The 16470-nt window shown below is 44.0% G+C and overlaps 1 protein-coding gene across 3 annotated transcripts in view; it reads left to right on the plus strand.

Moving 5' to 3' along the window:
* LOC138284513 (zinc finger and BTB domain-containing protein 8A-like) overlaps positions 1–16470 on the plus strand; it is an 85043-nt gene that overhangs the window by 55356 nt on the left and 13217 nt on the right. For all 3 annotated transcript variants that reach the window (XM_069223380.1, XM_069223381.1, XM_069223379.1), the window contains 2 exons: positions 8710–9671; positions 15920–16089. In XM_069223380.1, coding sequence (XP_069079481.1) covers positions 8738–9671; positions 15920–16089 — 1104 coding nt within the window. In that variant the 5' untranslated portion in view covers positions 8710–8737. The remainder of the gene's footprint in view (positions 1–8709; positions 9672–15919; positions 16090–16470) is intronic.

A 16470-nucleotide genomic window follows, 5' to 3' on the forward strand; every position in this document is an offset into this window, starting at 1 on the left:
TATAGATCTTTTAGGGGGAGGGGTAGGGTCCGCACCAGGGGAGCCTCTCAGCAGCACTCTGCCTCTTCCTCATCCTCTGGCGGGGTGCAGCAGGGGAAGCAGCCTTAGGCTTCCACCATTTCCCACTCACTCCTCTCCTGTAGGGGGAAGATTACAGCATTTTCTCACCAAATGGGAGACTGTTACGTCGGACACTTGGGTTCTCAGTGTTGTGGGAAAAGGCTACACCCTTCCCTTTCGGGAGTTTCCGCCCCTCATCCCGCCCCGCCCTTCGTATTGTTCACAAGAACACCTCCTGTTGCTAGAACAGGAGGTAGAAGTCCTCCTTTTAAAGGGCGCGGTGGAGTTGGTCCCGGAGCAGGAAAGGGGTCAAGGAGTTTACTCAAGGTATTTCCTGATTCCCAAGAAGGATGGTCGTTTGAGACCAATTCTGGACCTGAGGATCTTGAATTGGTTCCTCAAGCAGGAAAAGTTCAAGATGCTGACCCTAGCACAGGTGCTTTTGGCGTTGAACATGGAAGACTGGATGGTGTCTGTCGACTTGCAGGATGCTTACTTTCATATCCCGATACTCAAGTCACACAGGAAGTATCTCCGGTTTGTGGTGGGATCGCAACACTACCAGTTTGCGGTCCTTCCGTTTGGTCTTACTTCAGCACCTCGAGTCTTCACGAAGGTGATGTCGGTGGTTGCGGCAGAGCTCAGAAGGAAGGGGATAGCAGTATTCCCTTACTTGGACGATTGGTTGATCAAAGCCAAGTCCCCGGAGCTTGTGTTGCGTCATCTGCAGTCAACAACCCAGTTGTTGTTCGACCTGGGCTTTTCGGTGAACGAGCCCAAATCTCACCTGGAGCCCTCTCAGCGCCTCCTGTTCATAGGGGCAGTACTGGATACGACATTGGGTCGGGCCTTTCCTCCGCCTCAGCGGATTCAAGATATTCAGGATTTGGTTCCAATGTTTCGAAATGGAGCGGTAGTTCCAGTCCTCAAGGTCCTTCGTCTGCTCGGTCTTTTTGCCTCCTGCATTCTGTTGGTCACGCATGCTCGCTGGCACATGAGGGCTCTTCAGTGGTGCCTCCGAAGGCAGTGGTCTCAACACAGAGGGGATCTAGAGGGTACTGTCAAGATCTCCAGAGATGCTGCTGTGGATTTGAAGTGGTGGATTGCAAGCAACAATCTTTCACAAGGAAAACCGTTCCAGCAGTCGCCACCAGTGGCCACAGTCATAACGGATGCTTCCACTCTAGGGTGGGGAGCTCATCTGGGGGATCTGGAGATCAAAGGTCTTTGGTCTCCAGAGGAACAGATTTTTCACATCAATCTGTTAGAGTTACGGGCTGTACGTCTGGCTCTCAAGGCCTTCCTCCCTTCCCTTCGTGGTCAGTCGGTACAGGTCCTAACGGACAATACTACCACGATGTGGTACATAAACAAGCAGGGAGGAGTGGGGTCGTACTTTCTCTGCAGAGAAGCTCTTCGACTATGGTCCTGGGCAAAGGACCATCGGATTTGCTTGATAGCAAACCATCTGGCCGGAGTCTTGAACGTGCGTGCGGACAGTCTCAGTCACCACTTCTCGGCAGACCACGAGTGGCGTCTCCATCCAGATCAAGTCCGTTTAATCTTCCAGAAGTGGGGGTTTCCTCGGGTAGATCTGTTCGCCACTCGAGAGAACGCGCATTGTCCGTTGTTCTGCAGCCTTCAGTATCCGATGCAGGAAGCGTTGGGGGACGCGTTTCAAATGACCTGGTGCGGCCAGTTGCTTTACGCGTTTCCTCCCATACCCTTGATTCCTCGAGTATTGAGGAAGATTCGCCAAGACCGGGCTCTAGTAATCGTAATAGCTCCGGATTGGCCAAGGAGGGTGTGGTACTCCGACCTTCTCCAACTCTCAACGTGCCCGCCGCTCCGTCTCCCTTTCAGGGCAGACCTCCTCTCGCAGTCGCAGGGGCAGGTTCTACACCCCAACCCCCAGAGTCTGCACCTACATGCCTGGAGATTGAACGGGGCAACCTGAGTTCCTTCTCTCTCCCGCCTGAGGTAGTGGATGTTATATTAGCGGCCAGGCGACACTCCACTAAATCTATCTACGCTAATAGGTGGTCTAAATTTGTTGCGTGGTGTGGAGAGAGGCAGATTGATCCTTTACAAGCTCATCTATCGGACGTTTTGTCTTTTGCTCTATCTCTGGCGCAGAAAGGTTGTGCAGTGGCTACCATTAAAGGTTATTTATCGGCCTTGTCAGCCTTCATATGTCTTCCAGACCAACCATCTTTATTTAAATCCCCTATTGTTATCAGATTCTTGAAAGGTCTTCTAAATCAATATCCTCCAAAGCCATTCGTTATGCCGCAATGGGATTTGTCCTTAGTCCTGACTTTCCTTATGGGGTCCCCTTTTGAACCTATGCATTCTTGCCCCTTGAGGTATTTGTTTTTAAAAACAGTCTTCCTGATAGCTATAACATCAGCAAGGAGAGTGAGTGAGTTGCAGGCCTTATCAGTAAAACCCCCTTATACAACTTTTTATGGGGATAAGGTGGTGTTGAGGACCAAGGCTGCTTTCCTCCCGAAGGTTGTTTCACCCTTCCATTTGGCTCAGGCAATTACTTTGTCCACGTTCTATCCTCCGCCTCATCCTTCCAAAGAGGAAGAAAGACTGCACCGTCTGGATCCAAAGAGAGCGTTGAGCTTCTTTATCGATAGAACAAAGGATTTCAGGCTGGAGGATCAGCTGTTTATTGGATACGTGGGCAAGAGGAGAGGAAAGGCAGTCCACAAGAGAACACTATCCAGGTGGGTTGTTCTTTGCATTAAAATATGTTACTCTTTGGCAAAGAAGGATCCTCCTGAGGGCATTAGAGCTCATTCCACCAGAGCTAAGTCGGCCACTTCGGCCTTAGCCAGAGGTGTTCCTGTGGTCGACATCTGCAAGGCCGCAACTTGGTCGTCCCTTCACACTTTTGCAAAACATTACTGTTTAGATTCTGAGGTTAGAAGGGACGGCCATTTTGCACGGTCAGTGCTGCAGGATTTCTTGGTTTGACCATTTAGGCACCCACCGCCGGGCGTGGTACTGCTTTGGGACTCTATTCATGAGGTGAGGAATCCACAGGTAGTTGTATCCATCAGAAGAACGAGTTACTTACCTTCGGTAACGACTTTTCTGGTGGATACATTAGCTACCTGTGGATTCCTCACGGTCCCACCCGCCTCCCCGTTGCCTTTATGGTCTTGCCAAGTAATCCTTGAGTGCGCTCCTCTTGATCTTTGAGGGTGCAATAGATGTATATATATAATATATTTATATATATATAGGTATATGTGTATATATCTTTATGTATATACTTGGTGTGTGTATATATTTTTAAAAGAAAGAGTTTTATATATATATATATATATATGTACATAAAAAAGATTTACAGTTATTCATACAATGTGGTGTATTTTTACAATATAATGGATGTTGCTTTGTTCTTTCATTGCATTGCCTGGTTGTTCTCATGCACGTAAAAAATGATTGGTACTGACGTCCGCACGTCGTCGAGGACCTCTTATTGCCTGTATGACGTCAGACGGCGTCGCGTGCGAGACAGTGACGTCCTCGTCGACGTGCAGAGACTAGTAAGAAGATTTCCGTCGAATGCTGGCGCCATGGGAGTATTCATGAGGTGAGGAATCCACAGGTAGCTAATGTATCCACCAGAAAAGTCGTTACCGAAGGTAAGTAACTCGTTCATCTGCTCCACTCCAAAATGGCTGACATCAGTATTAGCATGGTTGTTAGTCCTTCTTTTGTGTTGTTAATATAAATACATGCATAAGTGAGTATGGCTTTTGAACCTGTGATCAAGGAGCAGGTGCTCCGAAACACGTCAGGAATCTTTTGTCAATAAACAACGTTATTGCTGTCACAGCTGTTTGTTCTTCGTCGAGGGATTCTCTTTTCCTTTGAAGTGGAAACAACATTGAATTAATAATATATATATATATATATATACATATATATATATATATATGTATATATATATATATATATATCAGTATTTTTTTTGGTAGTTGTAGGGTTTCCTTGGAGGCCAACGGGCGACCCCCTGTCAATTTCTTTGTTTTTTTTTTTTAAGAATTCCCCCCTGGGGGTGGCGCTATCACCCCCCCCCCCAGGGGGCCCCAATCTTGAAATTAAAAAATATGGCCGGGGGGGGGGAGGCCCGTTTTCAGAGGGGGGCCGACCCCCCCAAGTGAAATCCCTGATGTCTAGTGGCGTTTCCTGGCCCTCGAGGGCCAGGAAATGTGTTCAGAAAGACCTTATATGAAAGGGGACAGTCTCCCCTTTCATACAAGGCCTTCCTGAACGTGGAGAAGGCCGTTTGGGGCCGTTTTCCCCATCGGAGCAGGAAGCGGCCCTACGGACACTTCCTGCTCCGATGGGGAAAACATCGCACCCGAGGATTTTCAAACCCCCTCCCTGGTGTCGGCCTCGGGTCGTGACCCGCACCAGGGAGGTAGTGTGGCCGACGCCCGCACTAAAGGGGTTAAACCACGTAGTACAGTTTAAAATGCAAATCCATAATCTGCGAATATTGGTTATTTCGAAGACTATGGATTTTAACATTAATGTTTTCAAATGCATGGCCTTGATGGAACCTGTTACCTTGTGTTACCATTTAAAATTATTGTGAGGAAATGGGGTGCATTATATAGCGTGATTGTGTGACCTCACTGTGTAAAACACTTCCCAACCCCCTTCAGGACCTGTAGGTCTTGTTTGTCAAACCTTCAGCTCAACCCTGAGTAGCTGTGGCGCTGAGCACCAATGCTTACACCAAGGAACACGTGTGAAGCTTTTCAAGAGTGCCTAAACAATTGAAGAAATCGATAAGACGCTAAGAAAATCCAACACCAAACGCTGTATTTTTATGTAATTTTAGACACCAAAATTAAAAATATCTACTGAGGGGTTCCAGAGATGTAGAATTTACGAGGTATAGTAAATCAAAGCATTTCACTCAACTGCGAACAAGCATTGGCAAATTCAACAAGTTTGACACAGAAATATTTTCACCCTAAAGTTGGGCTAGTTCTATTACAGTCACTTAGAGTCACTTTAGGAGCCAGCTCCTACACGGAGCCAGTCAAGGGGACCACCAGAGTCCTTTGAATCAGTTACCACCACAGATGAAGCCGTCTTCAGGCAGTTCCAGGCACTTTATCACCTTTACAGTGGATTCCTATGGAAGTGGTCCTGACGCAAGGGAAAAAGAATGCTGAAGATGCTCAAGGATGCTGTTGATGTGATACAGTCAATGGGGGGTCTTCCTCCGGCTACTCCTCAGTCTGCGAAGGAGGTGAGGCGGCCCTGGTCAGAAGGTTGGCGTCCCTCATAGTCCTCTCTGTGCTGGTAGAAGCACAGTTGCCACTGGGCTACCAGTCACCTGGTATCGTAGTCACATCCAAATCCTTCCCTGTGTGATAACTCGGCTTCTGGGAAACCAAGCTGCACTCCAATATCTCTTCCAGGCTCAGTGGACTCAGGTGAAACTTTGAGCATTGGGTGCAAGTCTCTAGTGCTGCTCGGCAGTGGTTGACGATTATCTGAGGATTTTGGGCTACTTACTTCCCCCAGCAGGCTTCTCAGCTGCTGGATCCCTGTGCTATGAACAAGAGGTCATCCAACTGACCCTTGGAGTCGCTTGGCTTTGGCTGGGCTCTGGAGATGACTTCTCCATGATGACACAATAAACATAGTGCTTCAGCACTTGCAGCAAGCACCAATTCAGCCTCTTTTTATGGTGCAGCAGGGCAGTCCTTCTTCAGTCCTTCTTCCAGTCCAGTTGAGATCTGAGTTCTGGCTCTCAGTGTGCCCTAATTATAATCAGAAAATTTCTTCAGGGTAGGATGCCGTTGGTAGCTAATGTGCTACCAGGTCCCCTTCCTCCTGATGACCACTTCCTGGTAAGTGTGCTAGCTGGCTATCCCAAGATGCACCATTCGGCCACTCTTAGCATGTCACAACCCCTCCAGGCGTCTGAAGCTCCATGGCCCAACCCAGAGGTGTGCATTACATGCCCCCGAAAAAACAGTCTGACAACATGTTCCCCTCTTCCTTCCCAGGTGCCAACTATTCTGCCTAAACAATGGAGCTGCCCCCTCCCATGTGTTCCGCATTTGCTCTTTAAAGGCGGCTTCAGCTTTAAGGCTCACCTTCTGAGCCAACACCCATGTGGCTTCCAGCAGGAGGGAGATAACACCTTTCTCCAATGTGGGCCCCTATTGTCTCCTTTCCTGGGAGTCGCTAGCACTTCTCCCTAAAAGGGCACACGCTCCTTGCGTACCTATTGAGAGCACCTGAGATTGAAGGCAACAGAGTGGTAACTTTGTGTAAATGTTGCACACTGTCACATGTTACATTAATTTCTATTTGAGAATCAGGTCTGGTTTAATGTAAAGTTATTTGATACTTAGGAATATCAACTTTGGTCGCACCATTCAGCAGTTAGCACAACTAAAGGGCCAGCGTGCAACCCTGTACCCGCCAATGGGGCAACCAAGTCTTTCAACATAAAAAATGACAGTTCTACCCATGAAATATGCTGCAATCCTCCTTAGGGCATCGTAGGCCTACCATAAGGGTGACGTGTACATATTACAGAGGAAGGTTTGGTTTTGCTTTTGGTTTAAATTCCTAAGCTGGGCTAACAGGTTAAAACTGCTCTTTCAGACTGCAGTGGCAGACTGGGAGACATGTTTTACCTGTGTCACATCCAGTGCTGCAATCCGTGGGGTGACTCTCCAACATACTTACTCTGGGTACCATAAACTACGGACCTACAGGTAAGTTAGCCTATGTCAGTTAGGTATAGCCAGTGTAACATATTCATTTTAGGGTCACTGCACTGGCACTGAGTTCTGGTTAGCAGGCTTCAAAGCCGAAAAATCAGCAGCATCAGTCCAAAAACCGGGGATGATCATAGAAAAAGAGGCATTTCCTTATAAGTATACTGATAAAAAGGCTGCTTTATATGTCCAATGCCATAACTGAAACCTTTGAGAATTTTCAGATCTTTATTTTTAACAAAAAGCTGTTTCTAGTCTTTTCCATGTAGGTTTTTAAACCATCCTATTTCTTCTGTATGTTTAATTAGTTTTATCATTCTTGGAATCGGGTGTCAATTGCATTTCGGCTCTCCCCTTGCTTCCCGACTCGGTACAGTGCAACAGTGTATGATGCTCTCCACAGCCTTCTTTCCATCAGGTGCAGTCATCAAGTCAGCACCTTGGATCTTGTCAGTGCTTAATTTGTAAATAAAAAGGTGCCGGTGCCCAAAGCCCTTATCTTAAACACTTGGCTGCTGCAATTAAATGTGCGAGCACGGAATACTGAGGCAGCGTAATCCGGAAGCAATCCCCGGCCTCTTTTATCCATTTAAACCCAATCGCTGCCCCTTCAGATCACTCTTGCAGCTTTCTACTTTCTCTCTTTGTGACGCTTTTTCGGTTTTCTCTTCCTCCGTCTTTCCCAAACGTGTCTTTTGCTCCCAGCAAATGCTTGAGGCAGAAGACTAAGCGCCGGCCCTCAAAAATAAGAGCCGGTGCTCAGCACCGGCAACAACACGCACAAATTAAGCACTGGATCTTGTCTGCCTTGAATAATAAAAGTATTATAAACAAATTAGCAATAAATCACACATGAACCTCTGACAAACTTTGAACCATGGGCAACAAATTATGCCAGTACTTTACCATTCACTTTTTTTCATTTTTTTTTTCTGCAAAAGTATTCGTTTCTTGCTTTCAGATTGTGGTTAGGTGGTGATTAGACTTTTCCGTTATACTGACAATACATTTTCATTTATGTAATAAATATTTGCTTTTCACTGATTCATCAAAATCACGTTACTAGTCTACGTCACACCTTTGTCATTCAAGACAACATCATTCCCGAAGTTCCTACTAAGGACATTTCTGTCTGCTCGAATAACCTCACCTGTAAAGATAGTTAAATATTTCTCATGATTAAGTATAATGGTGTGTTTTGTATTCCTCTACACAGCCTTTAGCAAGCTCATTTGCTGATTCGTCAGAGTGGAACGTGCGTCAATTTTATGCATTTTGCTTCAAGTAGTAGGAAGGAAAAAATGCAACATTTGTTTGGGTTGGATCTTGATTACTCAGTTTCATGTGGCATATGCAACAGTGAGCCATGATTCCTGATTTTTTTTCTGGTTATATGCTACAGTATATAAAGTTAAACCTCCAACGTTAGACGTCTGTGAAACAAAACTCTTTTTATCCTACCTAATCAACATACTACACATTGCAACACTATATATTTGTTTTAGCAACACTATATATTTGTTTTAACCTCAAGTAAAAGCGTCAGGCAGTTAGTTTTGCCAATAATGGGCCATAACACCTTTTATTTACTTCAGATGTGTATATTGTTTTGGTGTTGGTTGAGGTGAAAATATAGACCACGGCAGGGCCATGGTTTATTGGCAGGATAGCACTGTACGTCTGGCTGTCTTTAATTGTTGTTGGGCTCCATAGTTTAATTTTATTCACCGATTCACACTTCAGAAACACTTTCAGGAAAGAAACCGCTTCCATTTAAGCTGATAATGCTTCTCTGCTGTTGATTTCAGTGTTACTTATTCTTAATTGAAACTTTCTTCTCAATTTGAGATTTATTTAGTATTTTTTTTTTCAGTGGAATACCTTAGCTGTCTTGCTGTGGAATGGAGATTTCCTCTCATCATTCACGCCTGTTGCATCAGCTGAACGAGCAGCGCCGGCAGGACTTATTTTGCGACTGCCATATCCTTATTCAGGGGAGAACTTTCAAAGCTCATCGAAATGTGCTGTTTGCCAGTAGTGGATATTTCAAAATGCTTCTTTCACAGACTTCAAAGGAAACTTGTCAGCCAACCACAGCAACGTTTGAAGTCTTCTCGCCTGAAACATTCCATGTCATCTTGGACTTCATGTACACTGGCAATCTAGCTCTTAATGGCCAAACCGTCATTGAAGTCATGTCGGCAGCTAGCTACCTTCAAATGACCGATGTCATTGGTGCCTGCAAGACCTTCATCAATTCCTCATTGGACATCAATGAAAAAGAACAGGCTGGCTTCTCACCACTCTCAAACCTTGACAAGAGTAGCAACGGGTACAGACAGCCTAACCTGTACAATGCAGACTGGAGGACAGGAGCCAGCCCCTCTCGTCATCAGCCAACCCCTGATCCAGGGGATTTCCTTGTCAGTTCCAGTTCATGGGGACACCATAGCAGTCAGCCACCCTCACAGATGGACATCCAAGAGCAGCAGCCACATTTAGGTCAACATGTCAGAAAATGGGGCATTCTCAGAAAGCCCCGGCAGCAGCTGGGACGCTCCCATATTCCTGATACTAGAATAGGCAAATCTTTAATAGCCACTGATGACCCTGGAAGCTCCAGAGATCCAGCAACAGTGGGTGTCAGTTCTCCTGCAGGAGTTATAATAGAGATTGTGGAAGATGAAGAACCCACTCAACCCAGCAGCCTGCATGGTCAGGAGGTTAAACATGAGTCTGTATCCCTCAAGGAGCACATCCTTCCCAAACCCAAACACCTAATGGATACTGACCCGTACAGTGGGGTGGTAGGCATCATGGAAGGCTACGGAGAAGGTGAGAAGCACCATATTTCTTAAACCTGTTGTTTTCATTGCAAATGTTTTTCGTTTTTTTCTGGTGGTGTTGAGAACAAAGCAAATATTAAATAGCAGCAAATCGCCAAAGCTGTGTTTCTTAATCTTTTGACATCGGTGGTCCTCCAATGAATTGCAATTGGAAGCTGGGACCCCGGTCTAAGACAGTCTCTGTTTTGAACCTAAAAAAATACTCACATTTGCAGACACAAGAATACATAAAACAAATACAGATTAGGTAATACATTGAAATGTTTAGCACTTTAATGGGGAGGTTGGAGCATCTCAAAATTGAGTTTCTTTCTAAAAGACAAAGAGGCTATAATTTAGCATATCAATGTGTCTTTTTTTGCTCCTAATGCTTCCTCTTTTTCAGCACCTACTAGTACTTCAACTGAACCCACCAAATGTGCCTACTACTGTTTGCTGTACTGCTCCTAAAAATCAAGCTAGGGATACTGAACTGGCTTTTAGCCTCCAATTTCAAATTCCTTCACATTTTAATTTTTCAACTGTATGTGTGTGTGCGCTTTATTAATGTGCTAGTATTAATTTTCTAAACAGTTATGGACCCCTTTCCAAGGCGTCTTGGACTTTGAAGGGTCTGTGGATCACAGGTTAAGAATCACTGCTCTGTAGGGTAATACATTGAGCAAACCATTTGCTTGCCAGCAATCAGTTTTTAAGCAAACGGTTACCCAGAAAGTACAAAACAGCACTTAACTGTCTATAATTAAAAGTAATCACACCAATTTTATATAAAAGAACTAAAAGAATTGAGACGCCGAGTTTCAAGTTAATCTCTGCTAGAATATTATAACTTCTACGTCTAGACCCAAGCATGGAATTAACAAACCACACAAATTTTGAAGAGACAGTAAAATTAATAGAGAGCAGGGGGGACACGGTTTATGTCGTAGTGTGACTCTTGCTCTGGGCAAGACTGCTGGTTTAAGGATGACAGTACTTATGTTTGTAGTTGATTATGCCAGTCCTACAACAAGTCACAACTGTTGTCCCAAACCTCCCAGCTCACAAGCAGTACCGCACCAAAAACCCAAACAGTAAAAGGTGATTTGTGGCAGCCTGTACACATAGATTCAAGAGTGCGACATCTCACAGAGTGTTGTGGTTAAACGGAGATTACCCCTTTCTCACATGAACAACATGTCTCAATCAAACACAGGCCATGAAAGAGATGCAGTAAAGTTTCAAAAGGTTCTATTAACAATACTGCAATCTATGATAAGTTGCGTGGGCTGCAATGATTAGGATAATGAACAGTGCAAGCAACAGAATTGTAAAGACGAGAGTCATTAATACAAAGACCCCCACCATCTTGCAACAGCATGAAATGACATGAGATATTAAATAAATCCTAATACCCTAGCATGATGAATCTAATCCCTAACCTAAAGAGAGCTTTATCATGCTTAAAAGTACATAGACAACTAATAAATAAAGACAGTGTTTAAAAAAAAAAGAAAAATTGGCCTATTCTATCAACCATATTAACTTATTTGTTCTGTTACACATATATCATTCCTGTACCTTTTAGTTAGCCTGCCATCATGAAACTGTCCCTTGTTAATGTATTTGTGCTGGTCCATGTACAGCGCTCTATTACGTCCTAGGTTAGTCCAAGCTACAAAATGCTATAATAAATTACCTTCTCAAAACGAGTTTAATTTGCTGCCAGCAAATGAGGGAGTTGAATTTTCACAGACATTGACTATGCACCTTCACATAATTACTAATAAATGCCCTCTTCAAAAAGCCAAGTGATATTTGTAGTTCATGAACCGCAAAAAAAATCACAAGCATTAGGAAAAGTTATGAGGTGGCCCCACAATTCCAGTAAAGTCCAGGCATTGAGGCTTCCACAAGCTAAAGAGTAAGGGATAGACAAAAAGCACTACCAGCATTAGTGGTGCCTCAAGACGGTTCTGATCAAAGTTTGTGCGTAATGCTGAATTCCAGGATCACCTGACTCTTAAGATGTGTCTGTCTGTGTCAACCGCAGTAAAATTGGCCATTGCTAACATGGGATATTGCATGCATACAGTGCAACGTATGATCATCAAATCTTTATTTTTAGGTAAGTACAGACCCCCTCCCACTAAAGAGATCACCTTTACCACAACGTGAACAAACAAAAGCAAGCCATACATAAAAATTCTTAAAATACAGGGGGGCAGAAAACCCAAACCAGGCGTCCAACGTGGCAGCCAGAACCATTGAAATTCAATGTGTTATTGTAGGCCATCCAAGAAAAAAATGTGTCTGACTGAGGCTAGTGGGATTATTAAGAAACGCAAAGGACTCCCACCAGCACAGGCCAAAGCTTCTAGGGGATCGCAAAAAGGTGCAGAATTTGAGTCTAGTTTTACGATAGTCTGGAATATTACTGTCCTCTAATTGATAAGTCAGACTTAAAGTCGTGCACTTTAATCTAAATGATATTTGATACTTGTTTTTGGAGACTAGCAGCCACACTAGCAAACGAATTTTGGAACATCCATAATCTCTAAAGCAGTGTTTTAGAAATCTCTCTAGATAAGTTGTTGAATGGTCTATTTTTGAAACAACAGTGACTCTGACTAGTCTGTTTCTCTGCTTCTCATTCAATAAAGAATTTATTCTATAGAACAGCAATGACACCATCTCTGTGCTGAAGTGAATCTTCATAGATAAAGTGGAATCAAGAATGGTGCCCAGACTTTACATTTTTGCCTAAATTTCAGTAGTACATGTCCAAATTTCAATACCTGATTTCAGATCTAATTTAATACAAGCTTATCAATAAAAATTAAAATTTTGGCACAGACAATTTTTGTTTATCCTCGACTCTCTAGTAAATAAAGTGAATTGAATAAATAATGATTGTTGCTTGGTGAGTTAACTTGAAGATGTACTGTACGTCTGACTGTCTTTAATTGTTGTTCCAACTGCAGGCATTTGGCACGATAGCCATATGTCTGTTGGTGGCATGGGCCAAACATAAATATCAAGAACGGCGGGGGATAAACAAGAATAAGTCTTTAATTCCCCCACAAAAATTCTTGATTGACTATCAAAAAAGACTAGTAGACACCCACATCTGCAGATCACACAGACAACACAACTAACCACACTCTCCACAGCATCACTCACTTTATTAGACTTCTGAAACCCATCTGTCAATGTGCTATTCCAACAGCTGAGAGCTTGAAGTAATGCACAATCCAAACATCAAAGAGGCCCAGGGGCGTAGCTTGGTCATTAAGTTTGGGGGGGGAGGGTGAGCGTCAGATTCGCTGGTTAAATTACATTACCTGATAAGCAGGGCAGGAAGGAGGCTTACAGAGCAGTAGGGAGGGAGAGGAGTGTGGATTGTGGGGGGTACTTAGTCCTTTAAAACAGAGACAAGAGTGTGTCTGTATTTTTCTGTCTGCATCTGTAGGTAAAAATCGCAAGTGAAATCCAACAAGCATCCTACGCACCATGCCCAACTTAAAGCACCAGTACCCAACTATTTTACTACAGAATACATTTTATTAGGGGAGTGTAACACCCCAAACACCCCACCGGAAGCTATGCCCCTGAAGAGGCCATACCAATCACTTGCCTACCCGTGGCCCTGCGACTGTCTTCATTCACTACGGCCACTGCCTGCGAGTGTGCAATTGGATTATCAAACCACTCCAAAGAAGCATGGGAGGGGCTATCACATACCTACCACATCACCAGGATTACAAACTGAAAGAAACGGTGTGATTGAGTGCACATTTGACTTATAGGGGAATGTGAATCTGCACCTGTCTGATTCATGCTTTTACCTGACTAGTATGTGGGATCGGTCATCAAAGCATCATCCAGTTGAGATTAGATCAAGGGAACTCAGCAGGTGTAGCCCCACAAGGGACAACGTACAATGGTCCAATGCTGTGTACACTAAATAGGATTGATTCGTTTTTAGTATTGCTGTGTAATTAAAAAGTATTTTCCTTTCTCTTGAGGAATTTGAGGAGAAGTGGGGTGAGGGTTATGTTTGCCTTTTAATTCTTTGGAATTGATAGGCTCTTGGGGACCATGTATGTTACATTTGAATACAAATGCCAATAAAACGATTTGCTACAAAAAAAGTAGTTTCCTTTTCTTAAAAAACAAGCAGTGGGCTGGACATTGAAGTTATTGTGTCTGTTGGTGGATTGTTGAGTGCCGAGCTCGGACACCCCAGACTACTTCCCTGAGAAGCCTATGACTGCTCACTGTCACTGCCCTGAGAGTCCAGTGATTAAATGGCTTTACTTGGTCCAGATTGAATAGATAATTTTAGGACGGGCCTTAAGACTGTAGTGGCAGACAACCTTCGCAAGCAACGGAGACCCAATAGCCCCTGTCTGCCCAGTGTCCCCCTTTCACCCAAACAGAGTCTAATATAGAAGGTAGAGATGGGCAGGAGAGAGCAGAATCTTGAGTTATCTATCCTACCTTGCTAGGTGTTCAGTCTGTGCTGGGATGCTGAAATCAGGAGTAGTGTTTCGCTAGGATTTGATTGCTACAAGTTATGACTCATCCAGGTTGCAACTTCTGACAGGTCCTACATGCATGGAGACTGCTGCACAAGGTTAATGGAACATGCATCTGTTCATAACCTTACTTCTATCGTGCACCACGTCCTTCTTTCTACTGAAATATGTTCGGAGTCGTACTTATATACTAACAGTTGTGGGGTTGCAAGTGAGCCATGAGCTGCCACATCAAGTAGCACCACTCAGTTTCCATAAACTGCCTGCTGAGCCCTGCCCTGAAGAAAGTAAGAAACCCTGTTTAAAGGGTTCACTTAACTTCAGCCAGGCAACTCTGCCATAGCTGTAGCAGCTCTTAAGTTAACAGTGTTGACGGCTGCTCAGTGATTCTGTAAGTGGAGTTGCAGAGGGTGCTGCAGCATCTCCAAAATAACCAGGCTGGAGTTCGGAAGGTGAATGAGCAAGAACAATGCCTTTAATCTTTGTGTGTATCACATCACATTTGATGTGGGTTCAAAGACTGAGGCCAAATGTCAAGACATATCTTCTGACAAATTGCTTCTTGTGTTTTTTAAAAAGGAAACTGGTATGTTCCTTTCTTTCTCTGACTGCAAAGTTGGACGAATCTGTATAAGTGAACTAGGTAACAATCTTGCTGGGGTACAAGGAGTGTGAAAGAAAAGGCTGTAGGATGTGGAGTATGTGCATATTTTAGAATAAGTCAGCAATTGGTAAAGTGCAAATGAATCATTTTTTGTAATTCGGAAATGTGATAGAAACAAATATTTTAATAGGATCTAAATAAATCACGACACTTTACTTGGTGATGCAAAAATGATAAATATTTGTTGAAACCTGATTTCCAAACCTTGTTTGTGCGGTAGTTTTATCAGTAAAACAGCACATCTATGCAAATGTAGTGATCATTTAGCCGAAAATGTGCTGTCTGTAAATGACGGTGCTCTACCACACCAGTGCTCCAAAATGCAAAATCAGCCACACTCAGCACTCTTACCACTCTGCTGAATGGGCATGACACATTTGCTACACTTCTATATGTGTGTGACACTTTCAGTCGTCTATTATTTGAAGCAACCCCGCTGTGAAAATTGTTCCAGCATCACTGAGGCTGCCGGAAACTCGAAAGTTATGAGGATAAACGAGCATAAGGGCTCACCACTCGTGAGATATGGGTTCCTTTAACTGCAGTTCAATGTATAGGACCTCAGTTTGCAGCATTTCATTGTGTGGTATCAGTATGTTAGCTCTTTCTAGCAATCTACTAACGAGCCCCTTGTCTTGATTCAACTCGTTTGTACTTGGGTGATTTTAATTTCTGCAAGCTTCGTGTCTCTCCCATGTACCTTTCCACAAAGCACCCTGCATCAGTCTGGACAGACCGGGTCATCGTTGTGCTGCGACAATTTTTATGGTTTTACATGTGATGTCTCAGTGGACCTAGCGATCAGAAAACCCGATAACTCGGTTTGCTCAGCGACTGCACGTTAAATAAAGTATCTGTGGCCATTTTAACTGACCTTAAGTGGGACTCTTCTGAATGGTCAGGGTCATCATAGAGAGTGAGACTGAAGCATCCGTCTGTTCTTTGAAGACCCCTTTAAATGTCAAAGAGCAGGCCGTTGTCCTTAGTACCTATCGTCTGATCCTTAAATTGACAGGTGCCTGTTAAGCGCCTCTTTTTTTCTTTTTTTTGTAGACGGCCTCCCCAGAATAAGATTCAAGTGTCCGCATTGCCCGCACACTGTGAAACGGAGAGCGGATTTGAAGCGACACCTCCGCTGCCACACGGGAGAGAGGCCTTTTCCATGTCCGGCCTGCGGGAAAGGCTTCACCAGGCTCGAGCACCTGCGCGGCCACTTCCAGACGGTACGTAAACTGGCACGAAATTGGGCTCGAATTAAAAAAAAGCCAAATGACTACTTTCTCTGCTTAGCACACTCCTGATAGATTGGGCAAACTGTAGGAAAAAACACATTTTCCAATCGTGGTCATTCTTATGCTAAATCCACTCCTTTGTCCTTCAAGCACTGCATTTCGTCTCGCGGGTTGTAAACCAATAATTATGATTTTGGTAATGTCAGTGCCCCACTATGAAATGTAGTCGAAAGAACCGGTTTTATGAAGCATACTCACTTTCCAATTATTTTGCTTTTTTGGGATTCGTTAAAGATAGTTGAAGATCTAAAAATTTAACTTTCACCAAAACTAACAGGGACATGTAGGCAGCTCTTCATATGCTGTGCACCT

The sequence above is a fragment of the Pleurodeles waltl genome, chromosome 3_1, assembly GCF_031143425.1.
Source record: "Pleurodeles waltl isolate 20211129_DDA chromosome 3_1, aPleWal1.hap1.20221129, whole genome shotgun sequence".
Classification (NCBI taxonomy): Eukaryota; Metazoa; Chordata; class Amphibia; order Caudata; family Salamandridae; genus Pleurodeles; species Pleurodeles waltl.